At 35.8% G+C, this 17,110-nt stretch overlaps 1 protein-coding gene across 1 annotated transcript; it reads right to left on the minus strand.

The window, feature by feature from the left end:
• Positions 1-449: 449 nt before the first annotated feature.
• On the minus strand, positions 450-16,653 carry LOC121425126 (myosin regulatory light chain 12A-like). The gene is made up of 6 exons (XM_041621112.1): positions 16,594-16,653; positions 8,059-8,162; positions 6,875-6,950; positions 4,972-5,073; positions 3,753-3,831; positions 450-3,060 (listed from the first exon to the last, which is right to left on the minus strand). Exons 1-6 carry the CDS (start codon positions 16,595-16,597, stop codon positions 2,883-2,885), a joined length of 543 nt encoding a protein of 180 aa, XP_041477046.1. The 5' UTR covers positions 16,598-16,653; the 3' UTR covers positions 450-2,882.
• Positions 16,654-17,110: the final 457 nt, after the last annotated feature.

Genomic DNA, 17,110 nt, shown 5'->3' on the forward strand with positions numbered 1-17,110 from the left:
TGTTTGGCATCCCCGCCCCGTTGTGGCTAAAATCAGTTTAGCCACCGTGCTCAACGGAATTTGATCTTGGTCTGTGCCGCTACATCACGAGGGTTACCCGCTAGTAACAACCCTCTGTTCGGTGAGTCCGATACTCGGCGTTAGCTGTGAATAGTTTCCGATAGTTTTTAGTGCCGAGGCAGAACTGCGCATGCTCAGTATATCATAGAGCATGCGTAGTTCTGTCCCGGTATATATTGTGAAAATTAATTTTTGTCATGAGAACAACAACTGACAAATCAGTTATATAGAATACTCAGGTGGAAGAAAAGAGTCCATTTGTTTTTACCGAAATCTAGATTTCCCCAAAATTGATGAAGTCTGATATTCTACAGTTCTAAAGATTTTGGTAGTTTTAACAATCAATAAATCAATCAAACCTTGACACAATAAACGTTGGGGCACGTCAATTCCACTTCAATATTTGTTTTACACTTTTATTATCTTTTAGTACATTTTTTCCAAAATATTTCCCTTTTTCACATGTTGATTCATTCACATGTGAAATGACAAGACCAAATAACTGTTCATATAACGCAATAAAACATAACGAGAAAGAGAGAGCGAGAGAGAGGGCGAGAGAATGAGTGAGACAGCAATCCAAATCTAAAACTCACACATAATATAATATGTTAATTATCAACTAAATCTACTAAACGCTTTGAAATTCAAATTGCATTACCGGCCTGAGCGCGATGCTTTTATAGACCCACAAAACAGGATAATACTAATGATAGCCTTCCAAAAAGATTATTCCATCCACCTAACTGGAATAAAAACAAACCACGTTGAAAGAGCTATCGCTATCATTATCCCGCTCTACAGTCTTTTTGTTGAGTTTGGGTAAAAGACAAGTATCTTATTACCGATTGCACAATATTCTATAAGAAAAAAGAGATATAGCAGTGGACAGGAACTTCAAGAAAGAAGTAAGGAGTTGAGAGAGAAAAACTCAATATAACCATGAACCACAAGTAATCTAAACGCCATATTATTTTGTGAAAAAATGGTTAGTCAATCCGATTTTTTGCAAAAGAACACAAAAAACAAAACATCATATCTCCCGATACACTATCTCACAATTCAACATTCGGTTTAGGGCCTATGTTTAAACTATTGAAGAAGTAATGACAACATGAACGAATATAGCAGACAAAGGGAATATAATATGGTATTTATAAAAACCATCGCAATAATCCGTAAGCAATAACTGTTCAAGGTAAAACAGGCGTGGTTTTTAATTTATGCATAGCCCAAATCGTCCAAGATGGATAACAAGCAGCTTCCATGTCGACGACGATCGGACATCAACGACCACCATCACTATCACTAGCATACAGGATAGAGAATGAATTCAAGAACGACACAGTGACACAACCTCATTGTTGTTATACTTATACACATCCCACAACAGTTTTGAAGACGGGTAATGAGGCAATAAAATGAACAAGAGTTCACGATGTATATACATTGGTATGAAAAAAACTTCTACCAACGTATTTATTAATCATTGCATCTAACTCAAATGTCATCTTTATGAAATTGATTGATATGAACTACGTTTGAATTGATATTGAATGTATATCAAGGCTTAGTTTTGTCATGATATATTTTGTGATATACGATTTAAATAGATTTATCATATACGGATCTGACGTTTGTAGTTTCGTTAAAGCAAAAAATGTACAGTAACTTTCAATAACAGCTATACATTATTAGTACTCAAGATCACATTTACAAATATGCTTTCATCTATATGAGATAACAAATAAGAATGAAATAAATTAATAATTGTAATAAATATAGAAAACATAAATATTACTTGCACCCCACGCGCGCACCTTAACTATCCAAAACACTCAAGAATTACACACACGTGACAATAATTAAACACACGGTGACGTCACACCAGCCTGCAGTCACGTGACACCCAGGCCACCGTTTAAAAAAGTAACAACAAGACATTCGGAAATCGTCATTCTTTTTAGACGATGATCAAACAAGTTCCAATCATTGAAAATTGACTGAGAAGTTAACATTCAGCAAAAGAATAGATAAGAAGGATAATGACAAAATAATTAAAGTATTTTGAAGCATAATATGACAAATAATATGCTCTTTATGAATATTCGACTTTAAAGAAATAAAAAAATGATTTCCGAATTCTGATTGAGATAACCATCCACTGTCCTTTCTGGTATATCTTCAATGATGAAGTACTTTTAATGGAATAAATAATTGTGAAATAGTGCGAAAATGGTGGACGATGAATTCTGAAATTCAATGGTTGCATCTACACTGTTATATGATAACAAAAAGCATATACACAATGGTCTTAATTATATGCTTATGAAGCCATAGCTGAATGAATGGCAGGATGTCTTGCGTGTAAAACGCGAAAAACTCTCTCTAACTCCACGACTCTGCTAAAGTAGGCCTAAATTGATACAACTAAATTTCAGTCGGCGCAGTAATTCGAATTTCGTCTGACCTCGACATATCTAGGCCTATATGCGTCTTACTTGTCTAAAGATCAGTTTGAGTATCTTTTACTTTTCAAGTTGTTAGCTGTTTACTAAACGGAGAACGAAGACATATTTTCGTTCTTCTTTTCTGACAGCAGCATTTTTTTTCGCTTTTTGGTTGACAAGAAAGAAAACAAATGACCATTTTTTTAAGTTGTATCAAAGAACCAATAAGTCAGAGAGAGAGAGAGAGAGTAGGAAAGAAAGAGATAGAATTGGAGAGAGAGAGGGAGAGAGACGTTGATAGACAAAGAGAGAAAATGAGGGCGCACATCATAATGCTCCCAAAATGGCGGATTGTTTGAACATATCTGGAAACTACTGTCCCAACAAATCGTCCTTGACGAGTTCTTCGTCCTTGGACCCGTGTTTGATTAGGCGGACGAAAGCGCTGTAGTCGAGGTTGCCTTCGTCGTCGATGGGGGCACCCTTGTAGCATTGTTCGACCTCGTCGACGGTGAAATGGTCACCCATGGTCATCAGGATATCTTTGAGACTGGACGACGTGGATGAAGACGATAATGGTGTCGATGATGGCGGGATGGATGATGACGAGGTCGACGATGATAGGGAGGACGATGGCAGGGACCATTACAAGGATGGCCAAAGAAAGTCCAGATGAGAGCGTAGTAAGGTGATTGTTGGAGTACGGAGAAATGAGGAAAGAACGAAAAGACAGTGAGAGAAAGAGAGGGAGAGATGAGAAAAGAAAGAGAAAGAAAGGGGGCATTATGGGTAGAGGATAGGTTAAAACAAAAAGAAAAAATAATGACAATATTAATAACATATCGTCATATTCATTTAGCTTTTCATATCGATTTATATTGATTCTTTGTATTTTATCGCTATATTAATCATTCGGTATATTTGTGTAGACATTTATTAATTTGTTCATTTATATTCTTTTTTTTTTGGGGGGGGGGGGAGATAGAGCATTACCCTATACTTGGAAACATGTATACCGGAAGGAGAAGAAAAAAAAACACACGGGGGGGGTACCCTTTCTCCATCTCCTGTCAACCCAATTTCGGCAAGATTTGTTTTTCTGCTCAACATCTATCTGTTCAACTTGGGTACAGAGCTTCCTACTTCCTCCCCACCCCTCCGATTAGAAATGGTTGGCTAATTATTTCTCCAATTCAGTTGTTATTAATACCGTCGATTTCATTTCCAAATCTTGATACTTACTAATCTTCATGAATCTTGCCCGTGTTTTCTTCGTCAAATAATTTGAACGCGTTCACTATAGTTTCCTCCGGATCCGTACCTGTGATGAGGGGAATACATGAATTATATTACTTTTAATCAATAAACTTTCATAAAATATAGGCCTACATGCAAACTTTTAATCATGCATTATTGTTATAAGCTATTCATGCTATTGTTATTTTAGGTATATGAAAAAAGAAAACATTTCCCCCTTTCTCTATTGTTGTCGTAGTAGGTGTGGCGCTATCATCCAAATTCGATGATTTCAATTTTAAACACAGAGATTGAAGAATGATCAGTTTAAAATCATTTTGCGAAATGCATTAATTACATTTTTAACAACATCTTTAGGTAAGATTTTTTGTATGTTTTATTTATGAGATTCTAGCGGTATACTAGTATTCATTTCTGAATGTGGTAACCCTTTTCACCATTTGGACGTGCCCCCAAAGCAATCCCTATCTTTGTCTACTCTCTTTGAAAGATGATTTACGCTCGTATAACAATTCTGAATCGTACAAATTATTATTTTTTGCTCAACAGCACAGTTTTAAGCTATTCCCCAAATGACCATGATGACATAACAAGAAACGTGTAAAATGTAATAATAGAAGCGTATAGAAGCTGAGGAAAAGATTTAGATTTAAAATCTATCTGCGCATGCTCAGTCTAAGTGAAGGACTGGGCAAGCGCTGATGGAACTTCAAATGAATCCTCCGCCCCCCTTGCCTCGGGAAGAGGGAGTTTTCGCAAGTCGCAACTACTACGCAGACGCTTTCTGGAACGTAGAGAATTTATTGTCAAAAGCCCTTTATGACAAAGCAGTCTTTGTCAAAAATCCGTGAAACAAAACAGCAGTGTCGTCCGTTACTCTGGACAAACGGCATATTTGCAATGTTTCGTCGGCTAAGAATTCAACGGCGATCAGCTTTCCCGGTTCAGCAATTTTCGACAAAGACGTATCCGCTAAACATTGCGATTTGACAGGCAATTTGAATAGATTTGCTATGTTGTAGAGTCCGTCCCCGTTGGAATTGTGAAAACTCGCTGTATTGAAAGCTCCCAATCTCGCAGTCACATCAACAAAACCGAAACCAAACCGACCGATAGTATATCGTTGAACATAGTGCATTGGAACCGATCGGACTGGTATCGGTTTCCTTGATGTGACTGCGGCATATTGACAATGAAGACCTACCATTTAACCTTTCACCGAATAACGTGAGGAACATAGTGAAGTTGATTGGACCTGGTGCATCACCCATCATTTCATCCAACTCCTTATCGGTTGGGTTCTTACCTGTTGATAAAGAACACAACAATAACAACATTAGAAGGGATCGAATTTTATGTGTTACATCCTAGTTTTTTTTTTTATTTAAATACGTTATTAGGTAACCCATCATGCGGAATCTCACCCCCCCCCCCCGTCCGGGCGGTTCTAGTCTGCATTCAAGCATATACTCAAATTTGACAATTAACCAATCTAATAGTTGGAAGACTTAAACTCAGCCGGGATCAATCCCGATGCCACTGAGCCACCATGTCCGTTGAATCATGATGGTTATCACTACTATTAGCATTTTAAACTTGGACCATAGAATCTGTCATATCTGTCCAAATTCATAAGAGAATTGTATTGAAAATTGAGATTTCATGACATGATTTAAAACAAAAATGAATTTGCCGAAAAAAACTCTTAAGAAAACAAACTGCTAAACACTTCCGATGGTTAATTCTGTGTCTGTGTCATTTGTAATTTTTCATTCATTATACTACGTGGTTGTCTCAATTAATCCAACTTGATTATTTACATCAAGGGACCAACCTTTCAACATCATTATCCGAAAGACCCGACTCATTCGATCGAACTGAATAGGGGATTACAGGCGCGTGACATTAGGAGCCCTATTTATCTTTGTTAAAAAAATCTTTTATAACAAGAGATTGCCATAAGAGGCAAGCGCCCTCTCCCTTTTACGAGAATACCCCCCCCTCCCTTTGGAGTGACTCCCGCATTACGTAATCATTATTTTCTTTTCTTTTATGATTTTTTAGGCACTGTGTACTTTTCGCAAGAAGAATTTGTAAGGAATCGACCCATTTATTTGCCCCCTCCCCATTAATCCTCGATACGCAACAGATTGAACCCTGCCAAAAAGATTACAGTGTATCACAGTATGTTCACAGTGTGTCAACAAAGCGTATTCACAGTGTATTCACTGTGTGTTCACACTGTAAAAATGATCATTTAAACAGTGGAATACATTTCCACAATGTTGTCTCCCCACAGTGTGTGTTTTCACAGTGTGTTTACATAGTGGGCTATGTGAAGATGTGATTTGCACTATTCAAAATGTTTGAATCAGCCGTGTGACGATAATTCCACAGTATTCACAGTGTGAATGTCCATTGGTACGTAAAAAGGTGATTCACAGTGTTAAAATAATCAAATTTGACAGTGGAAGACAATTCTACACCTTGGCCTGCTCACAGTGTACGTGTTAAGATACATGATATGGTTAAACTACTTGACGCTGATTCACACTATTCAAATGCTCAAAGTTAATGGTGTGGCGATGGTTTCACACTGTGAACACACGGTTAGAAACTACGGAACACAATTATGACGAGACACCCTGTTTAACACTAGGAACACGCTGTACTTAACACTGTTAACACCCTGTGTTTCACACTACTAATACTCTGTGTTTCAAACTATGATCACATTGTGAGATACACTGTCGAACCTACGTTGAATACTCTGTTTTCACATTGTGAAAACACTGTGAGATACACTGTGGAACACACGACGAACACATTTTGCTTCAAATTGTGAATACACTGTGTCTTTGAAACTGTAAGGTACACTGTGGAACACACGACGAACACATAGTTTGAAACTGTGAACACACCTTGTGATACACTTGGAACACACGAAAAACACTGTGTTTCAAACTGTGAACACGCTGTGAAATACACTGTGAAACATACGATGAATACACTGTACTTCACACTGTAAACACACTGTGAGATACACTGTGGAACATACTATAGGACACTGCATTCATTCTGGCAATGAACATTGCATTTCTTCTTACCCATGGAAGCCAACATATCGTGAAGATCTTCCTTATCGATGAAACCATCACGGTTCTGGTCGATCAGTGTGAATGCCTGTCAGAAGGAAAAAAATAAAAACAAAATTTAAAGCTAAACTTCATTTTTTTTTTTTTGTGTTTACCATCATTTGCGCAACCAACCCCTCAGGGGCCGCGGAGCCGGGGGGGGGGGGGGCTTCAGCCCCCCACTTCAGTTTCCAAATCCGTGTACAAAAACGTAAAAAATGACCATATGATTGTGATTTTTAGCATGGTCAGCCCCCCCCTCACTTTTGGCTCAGCCCCCCACTTTGAAAACCGTTCCGTGGCCCCTGCCCCTATACGGAATTCTATGCTTATAGACGACGAACAGAAATCCAAATACATGGTATGCAAATTAAACAATGGTTATAATGAAAATCAGTACATCCTCCAGCATAATCGCGTTATAGCACAATTGAATGATTACTGAACTAATTTGGGGTAGTTTGTAATACTGAATACTATTATTCCTTCATTCATTTTCTTTCATTCTCATATCGTCTTTCATAATACTGCTTATAATGGCTCTATCACATCAAGAAATAAAGAAAATTAATATGAAATGAAAGAAAAAAAAACAGTGCGAGATAAATAGTACATTGTCTAATTCTCACGATTGTGTTGGATCATACATGTCTAATTTGAAAAGCGCGCTATTTTTAGTACATCATTACATAGTGTGTCAGGGTTGTGTTATTTCGAGTAAATGAGTAATAATATATACAAGGCTTTCTTCAATCTTGAACTATTTGAAATATCTTTTAAATGTAAAGTGGAATGGTATGGGAGTATTTCACCTCTGGACCGAAAGTGGTTCGTATGACTCTGAGTTAACATGGTTAAAGTGGGAGTATAGACATTCTATAATGGACAATTGGACATCAACCAAAATGTACTTTATTTTACAATTTTAACAAGACCCACCCCCACCGAAAAATAAAAAACACCAAGAATCTTTAAAAAACCCGAAAAACTCGTAGTCCGCTTGGTCGCTTCGCTTGCAAAATAATTCTTGAACATTTTTTACCTATCCACCGATAAAAAGTATCCTGCGTCGCCTACAGCTTTGTACTGTTCCTAAACCAGGAATTTAATGAGGTCAAAAAAGTCTTATCAATTATGATTAAATGTCTAAATTTTACCTCCTTGAATTCTTGGATTTGTGACTGGTCGAACATAGCGAAGACGTTGGAAGTCGCACGCTGTGCGCGCTTCTTTGTCTTGGATCCAGTCTTCTTCTTGCTGGCCTGCACGGAGAATAGAATTGGAGGGGTAGAAGAGAGAGTGAAAGAGTAAAAATCGAAATTAGGATCATGTTGAAAGAATTAGTAGTAATCAACTGTCAACTTGTCAAAATTTTAAAAAGTCACAAAGAAGAAATCACGAGTATGTGTGTGTATGCGGGGGGGGGGGGTGAAGACTACATGGGTCACCGTTGAAGCATATTCTACCCATAGTGATATATATATATGATTCTACCCCCCAAATATTTATAAATGTATACATTATAATTTACAGCAAATATGATTATGAACATTAACTATTTTAAACAAATGAGCACGAAAAGAATTAAGGCGAACTTAAATTCATTTATTCAGTAACTTTGTTCTCATTATTTTACTTTGCACTTGTTTTATGCGCTAAATAAAATAAAGAGAAAAAATAAAAATGTAGATAAACCAATGGCTGTTGAGCGTGTCACATTGTGTAGCGGAAATCATGAGTGATCTCAGGTGGGGGGGAGGCAGTCAAATATATTGCTGTACACACGCTGACAAAAACGCGTTTAAAGGGGTGTTTTTTTTAGTTTTGGACGAGGTCCGCGCGTGGAATCGTTAAGGGTATCAAAAACACCGATTTTCAAGAAAAAGGGTGGTTTTGAAAGACTGGTCAATGGTCAATCACGGGGTCAAATGTATACTATTAAGGGTATGTCTTTTCCCCCAAAGCTTTTTTAAGACTATAGCCAAACGTGTTTAGGGTATGTTCTATTTCCCCCAAGCTTTTTCCCCGAGGTCATGTTTTGGCGACATCTTGTTTAGGGGCCAAAGTGTGTAAATAAAGCCCGCGAAAAACTTGTTTAGGGGGTTATTTTGCACACAGAAAAAACTCGTTTAGGGGATTTTTGGATTGTTTTTTGGTCACGCGTGTGTACAGCAATATATTTGACTGCCCCCCCCCCCTGGAGTGATCTGACCAATGCAATATGGTTTTGTAAAAAGTTCTTTTATGTCATGACTATGCAAACAACAAGGGAAGAAGTTGATACGAATAAAACAATGATTTGTATATAGCCAATGATGTTAAGAGCGTTTGAAAGGCAGTAACTGCTCAGGTGACTGTGGCTGTTTTTAGTTTGGACTGTAAATGTCTTTTGTAAAGACTTTCTTTGTTTGAGCAATGACGAATTCATCGGCCACGTCATTATCTATATATATATATGTAGGTTGTTTGTTGTATTGAACAGTTTAATTTCAATTGGTCCAATGCCAATTCGTCCAATTACAAACTCGTCTAATATCATATGGTCTACCATCAGTTCGTCCACTATCCACAGAGTAGCCATTTCGTCCACTCAACATTTCGTATAATAACTAATTGGTCCAATAGCCATATAGTCCATATACCATTTGGTCTTATTGTTAATTGGGCGAAATTATTGAAAAGAAAATGGGTATTAGACCAACTGGTTATACGAAGTGATTTTTGGACCGAATGTTTGCTAGACGAACTGTTGATGGACGGAATGGCATAAGACTAAATGAAGGTAGACCATGTGATGAGTGGACGACCGTATTGGAGCTATGTTTCCCTAATATAAACAGATAAACAAAGTCGATGAGATCAGACTCGAACCAATGAAATTATGTAATATGCAATAAAGGCATGCGGACGGTCTACTAGCTGATTGGTCAAAATAAACACTTTGTTGGTAAACATGCGTCTGACCAAAATTAATTGTCGAAATCCACAATTATTTTGGTAGATTCTAGCAAGCAATTTGGTTAATTTTGTCGACCTTTTTAGTCCACAGTCATACCGTTTATTTTGTCAAAATCGTTGAAGAGTGTATAGTTTGAGGCATTATTTCAACATGTTCTAGAAAACATTCCCTGCATCTTTATTATAAATTGGTTGAGAATTGGGCATTTTAGCAAGCACTTCGCAGACGCTATATGAAATTATATACGTTTATTCAAAGTAATCCCAACCCCGGACCTAAAAAAGTTGAATTGACAACTACTGACTTATTGCATTGGATATTTATTGCTGCAACTTATTTCTTAAGAAGGGTGGCATATCATTCGCACCTGTATGAATAAATTGATAATTACGATTTTCTATTTAAAAAAAAGGAAAGAGGGGATAAGACATCATCAGCCCACCTGATGAATATTCAGGACGACGTGCATAAAAATATTTTCACAAAATATTGCTAAACTTTTAAATTCAATAACTTCTTTTATTATCAGATTTTGATTAAATTTTCAACATTTTGCTCGTTGAATTTTACTACATTTATTTGCATATAAATATTTTCAGCTCGGAGTATACCCTTTAAGTTGCGTTTAAACTCAACTCTCTTTGCAACGAGCCCCAAATCGTTTAATGTACAATGTAGCTTTAATGACTCATCGAATAGCGACTGAGGATGAAATATTTTGCTTCGCATGCATGACCTTTTCAAAAGAAAAGAAAACAAAAATAGGTAACAGACAAGAATGGATATAGCCCCGAACAGGGTAGGGCTCAAATTACTCTCTTCAATTACAACAATTACAATTACGTAATTGAAGAAATGTTCAATTACAATTACTTTTCAATTTAATTACATTTTTTATTCAATTACAATTACCAACTACTTTTTCAATTACAATTTTTTTTCTAAAATTAAAACATCAGATCAATTTATATTTTGTATGTAGCGCCACCATTTTGTGCACTTCTTTTTAGCAATAGTGTCTCCTCTTTCCTCACTGTATCATGGGGAAAGGATACAGTTTCATGCAAGAGAGTACTATATAGCTAAGGGATAAGAAGCAATTCAGAGGAATTAAGGATCACAAAAATACGATTTCAAAATAACTGCTCAAAATAGATTAAAAAACAGTATATTCATATACACATTTTCCATTTTCGGATAGTCGTCTTTTTCATGGTAAAAATAAAACTTTGCAAAAAAAAGGAAAAAATGTGTTGATATTGTTTTGTTAAGAAAGAATTGCAAGAAAAGGCAACACTTTAAGGAAGGATCATAAACATAAACATATAAAGATATAATTATAATAATCATGTTTCAAAAATGATTTCTCTTTCATTTCCCCTTCAGAATTAATGTGCTCGCTTAATCTGTCTAAAACCAAAACGGTGTCATGCTATCCCTTTTCTAAATGAGCTTCATTTGCTACCTGTTTCTGATAGAATACATAACAGAATTCTTGTTCAAACTAATAAATCTCTGCCATCTACAGTTCCTTCTTACATCGTACGCCATGGCAGCCAAAATAATATACCATATTAGGTCATTCCCACGGCAAGAAAATAACATGGTGAAAAAAAGACAACATAATACGATTTATATGCGTACCAGGTGTGACCCACTGCTTTTTAATTGTGAACACACACTAGAACCTCCATGCTAAGAATGATTAATATTGATGATGACTTAGTAACCATGGTAACGCTAGAAGCTAATGATAAATGTTAAAAACAAAGACCTTGATTCCAAAAGACGAATTAGTCGTGATGACGGCTTACTTTGCTTCCTGGGGCCCGTTGCATAAAACTTTTGCCATTAAAGGACAAGTCAACCCCATGCAACAAAAAGTGGACTTGAATAAAAAGAAAAAAATCCATCTAGCACAACACAGAAAATTTCATCAAAATCGGATGTAAAATCAGAAAGTTATGACAATTTTAAGTTTCGCCTGATTTCACAAAATAGTAATGTTCACATCCTGGTCAGTATGCAAATGAGGGAACTGATGACATCACTCACTCACTATTTCTTTTGTATTTTATTATAGGAAATATGAAATATTCTAACTTTCTCCTCATTGTCCTGTGAAACAAAGTTTTATTTCGACCTGAACATGTGGAATTACCATTATTTAACATTGTATGTTTCAGCCAAGTTTGATATATTGTCAAATTTGTAAAAAATGAAATATTGTATAATTCAAACAATAAAAAAACAAAAGAAATAGTGAATGAGGGGCATAATCGATTCTCCCATTTGCATGTGAATAAATTGTACATACAACTATTTTGTGAAAAATTAAGCGAAACTTTAATTTGTCATAACTTTCTTATTTTACATTCGACTTTGATGAAATGTTCAGCATTGTGCTTGTCTGATTTTTCTCTATTGATTCAAATCAACATTTTTCTGAGGTGGACTTGACCTTAAAAAAAAAAACTCTGACAAATAACAAAAACTCTGCATGGCAAACAAAATTATGCCATCGAAAATTACACATTGAAAACTCTGGCAAAAAAAATTGCCAGAGTTTTTTTTACGGCAAAAGGTTTATGCAACGGGCCTCTGAAAGGGCGAATTTCGATTAAAGTATGTAGAATGTGATTTTTCTTTCATTTTCCGTTATTTGAAGGTGCTGAATATAAATATGCCTGTTGTTAAGTGGAATTTGTACTACTTGCCGCGTACTATATAACTGTTTAAGGGTGTTATGAGTAATACTTCATTAATTCTATACATTTTTAAAGTTTTAGAAGAACAATGTTATAAAGAAAATCAACTGCAAGCAAAGGAGGAATTATATGGACTTTTTTAATCAAAAGATTTTACGAATCAAATAAATTAATCACATATTAGAAAAACTCTGGAGATAAACTTATACAAATATCTTCCTTTCTCTTTCCAATTTTGTTTTTCTCTTTGTTTATTCTACGCCTTTTTTGTTGTCTTTCTTCCCTTCGTTCACTCTTTTCTGTCAGTTTTCTTGTTTCTCTGAGCGAAATTCAGAGGAACATAGATCGAATGCGAACATCAATGGACATAGCTTGTCGTTTATCAAAATTGTTTTTTAAAAGGACTTTTAACTATGAAGGATTCAGAATTGTATATTCCATCTTTATCTGACAAAGACTCGTGTCACAAGTCGTCATGGTTTTAGTACTAGATCCAAACAAACAAAGGCCAGTTCGTTAATCAAAATAACAAATATACAAGCTTGATGGGTATGATGTATTCTTTATATAACGTGTACACAACATCATGATGAGCTTGGCAGTTTCTAACAATATTTGATTAATGTCTTTAGTCTGGTTACACAAAAGACTGACGGAAGGCGAAACATAACGTGTTGGAGATTCGGGCATTTGATATACAGTATTAAAGACAAAAAGGGAAGTGTTAAATCTATAAAAAAAAAAACACTTGCAAGTTGATTACATTAAAGTAAACGTGTAAATTATTAGGCAGTTTAGGGAAGATTAGAGTGACGAGTTAGACTACGAAACCCTGCTATATAAATACAGTCAAATATACACGATTAATTTTGCATCCCCACCATCCAAACGCAGCGCTGGGGGTAGTAGGAGGGGGGGGGGGTGAACATACCAAGTATGATTTTCCAAGTAATGACAAATGAAAAGAGAGAGAAAAAAGAGAAAAAATAAAATTCTAAAAATTGAAAGATAAACCATATCACTCTCTATATGTCCTTGGATTTTTTTAAAAACTTATGTCGCATTTAAATGGCGCACTATAATTACCCCGGCTTCAGCTGCAGCTGCTAAAGGCGCTTCGTCCAGTCAAGGAATAATCTTGCCATTCACCTCACCTGGGTCAAGTGCAGCACAATGTGGATAAATTTCTTGCTGAAGGAAAACACATCATGGCTGGGATTGAACCAATGTCCCTCTGATTGAAAAAAACGTGAGTCGTAACTCCTAGACCACGACGCCCAACAGGCACGTTCAACAATGATTGATTAAAACAGTATTTCAGTCGTATTAAGGGATTTTTTTGTAAGACCAGGGGGCCGTTTCATAAAGCTGTTCGTAAGTTAAGAGCGACTTTAAGAACGACTGGTGATCCTTTATTGTGGTAACGGCATATTCATTAGCGATGGTTACGCGCGTAAGAAAGGATCACCAGTCGTTCTTAAAGTCGCTCTTAACTTACGAACAGCTTTATGAAACACCCACCTGGTATAAATAGATTTATTCCTTCAAAGGACTGGAAGGAGAGGATATGGCATATTGATTGCAATTATCATGAAACTGATTGCAATTTTCATGAAATTGAATGATAAAACCGGAATATAAATATCAATAGAACAGAAGAATGTCTTGTATAAAATTATGAAACTATTAGGTATACCAGGCCTACATGTACTTAACTAATAGAAATAAGAAATGTAATGATATAGAATATCTTGGATTTACTGATAAAATTTATAAGTTCGACTCCACGGTCAGTCGCATTGCGCTTTACATTGTCTTTCTAGTTTGGTGCTATCAGATATCAGGGGCGAGTCTTTCCGTCACGGATACAACTAATAAGGCTTTTTAAAATATATACAAGCTGTATGTTATTAACGCCATCACATCCTAAAAAATCGGTTAGTCGCATTTTGCAAAAATAGGAGAAAGAACATGAAAAATGTGATTGATTACTTTGATAGTTCTTTCAATTCCAAACATGTTTTAAGTTGCGTTTAAACTCAACTCTCTTTGCAACGAGCCCCAACAAATTTTTATTACCTGCACTGACTTGCGTATTAAATTTAGTAAGAAATAATCACGTTTCTTCTGTGCAGAGAAAAAAAATCTGGTCAGTCGCATTACAGTTTTTCCAGGACCCCCCTTTTAAACCTTTAAAACCTTTCAACAATATAAATATAGATATATACATAATGTGTAATGTATATTGGATTAAAAAATAATATGATGTGAAAATAATGCCCTTCAGATTATCGAACTGAAAGTTTTTTACCAAATAATAGTTTCCTTTTAAATAAAAAAAGTTTTGAAAAAGAGCTCATACAAGATTCTGGAAAATGTCCATGTTCACTTTGAATCGTCCATAAACATGTTTGTGTTTTTGTTTTGTTTGTTTATATTTTGCGTGAACATAAGGAAAATGAATTAGACTATATTCGAGTCACATTAATTAATTCACACTACTGGACTTGACGGACACGAGTGGGGCGACTTCTAGCTAAAGCACACTGCTCAGTGTGTGTGTGTGTATGGGGGACTGCTGGCATACCAGACATTCCATTCTGCTATGTGCCTGAATAAGGAAATATGGAATGTCATAACTACCAACGCACGCACGGCATAGCCTTTGCTCCAGGTAAAGTGAATATCTTGATTCAAGGAATTATATCCCTGGTGAAATTGTAGAATTCTGGCCACGAAAAAGAAAACATAATATTGATTAGATAAAAGAAAAACATATTCGTCGAAATGTTAAGCAGAATTATAAGACGTAGTTCAAGAATTCGCCTGCGGAGAATTTAGATATAATTGCAAAGAAAATTTACAAGCAAACTACTATTTTGGGAAAAAATGATCAAATTGATTTTTTTTATCAGGGGGAGGGGGGGGGGGGTAGTTTTAAATTATAATTTTTTTGTAGCAATGATACATTCTATCTTCGAAAGTTCCTTTTTAGATCAACTACTTTGTAATGGTGTTGATTTAAAATTTGAAGTAAATATTCAAGCTTTTCAAAAGTTATAATTGATAAGAGTTAATTTGCGGGACATTAGATCAATTAACGCGGCTTTTTCAGTGAAAGGTTGATTAAAAGGGCAATTGACTGCTCGGATACGATACTGGCCTGGGCCTGAGTTGATGACATGGCCAACTGCATTTCTGAAATGCCAAGCTTTCTCACGGATCAGTCTAACATGACATCACACAGACCCGTGGCGCTTTGAGCCAAGGCTAACATGACGTCATAATGGTATCGCAGGGTTAATTTTCATGCCATGATCCCGTCTTCATCATTAGCAAATCACCGTGTTACATTTCAAAATGGCGCTGAACTTTTACTGTGATAAAGTGTTAACAATTCATACATGTAACAATGATTGTTAAATTTACTAAGTAGCTTACTGTAAAAAAAATCGCATAAATTCGTTATGAAATTTATTTAACAAAATTTTATCTCAAAAGAAAGAAATTGGCGAATAAAGATTACCCATAGACCCGAATATGTTTAATAATTTCAACAGTACTTGGCAATTCTTTCAAATAAAATTGCGAGAAACAGTACAAAGCATAAGTTTGGCTATACACAATTAAGTATTTTGTGCTTCTTCACATTTTTCCCTTTTAGATCCTGTCATAATGTTTCGATGATAAAGATGTAGCCTATAGGCCTATACACTTATAACATAAGTCTACATAAAACATGCCTTAACACAATGTATTCTAACTTTGCAACGAAATCTTAACTTAAACGAATGAAAATGTCTTTTTACAATAAGTGATTGTAAAAAGACTTGACGCTATTCCCATTGGTTAAAAGAAATATATCTATGAAAATTAATGTAGAAAAGTTACACCATAGCACACATTCAGAAACTGGTTAAGTACATCAACAAAATTTGCAACGAATTGAAAGACATGCATGACATATTATAAGAACATTCAAATGATAAAAGGGTAATAATAAAAAGGATTTTGAAAAAAACTTACCATTTTGTTTTCTTTCTTATTTCCTAGCGAGACTCAATCGAAAGAGGGGCGCCTTACTGAGCGGAGAGCCGTGATAGAGTGAGAGAGATACGCACCCGCTCCACTGTTATTGGAACCGTTATCACTAAGACTAGTCCAAACAATTACGAGGGGTGGCTTGAGCATCACAAAACTTCTCAGAAGCAAAATGATCTTTTTAGCTATATCAATATTTCTATGACAACGTTTATTATAACATTAATAGTATAAATGTGTCTGTTAGCAAACAGTGAGAGGTTTTTAAGCGGGGATTTTTTTAAATAATTGGCAATAAAGTTACTCAAAGGTTCCTAAAGAAAAGTGGTAGAGTCCAAAGAAGCATTGTCATCTGTTCGACCTTATAAGGGAAATCGAGCCAAGACCGTACAGAGAGAGTCTAGCGAACTGCGGGATACATGCCCCTCTCCTTGCTAGCCAATATCATTATTATACATGTCCATTCGATCAGTGAATGGACAAGATAAAGGAAGATGTTGA

This window comes from Lytechinus variegatus, chromosome 12 (genome assembly GCF_018143015.1).
Source record: "Lytechinus variegatus isolate NC3 chromosome 12, Lvar_3.0, whole genome shotgun sequence".
NCBI lineage: Eukaryota > Metazoa > Echinodermata > Echinoidea > Temnopleuroida > Toxopneustidae > Lytechinus > Lytechinus variegatus.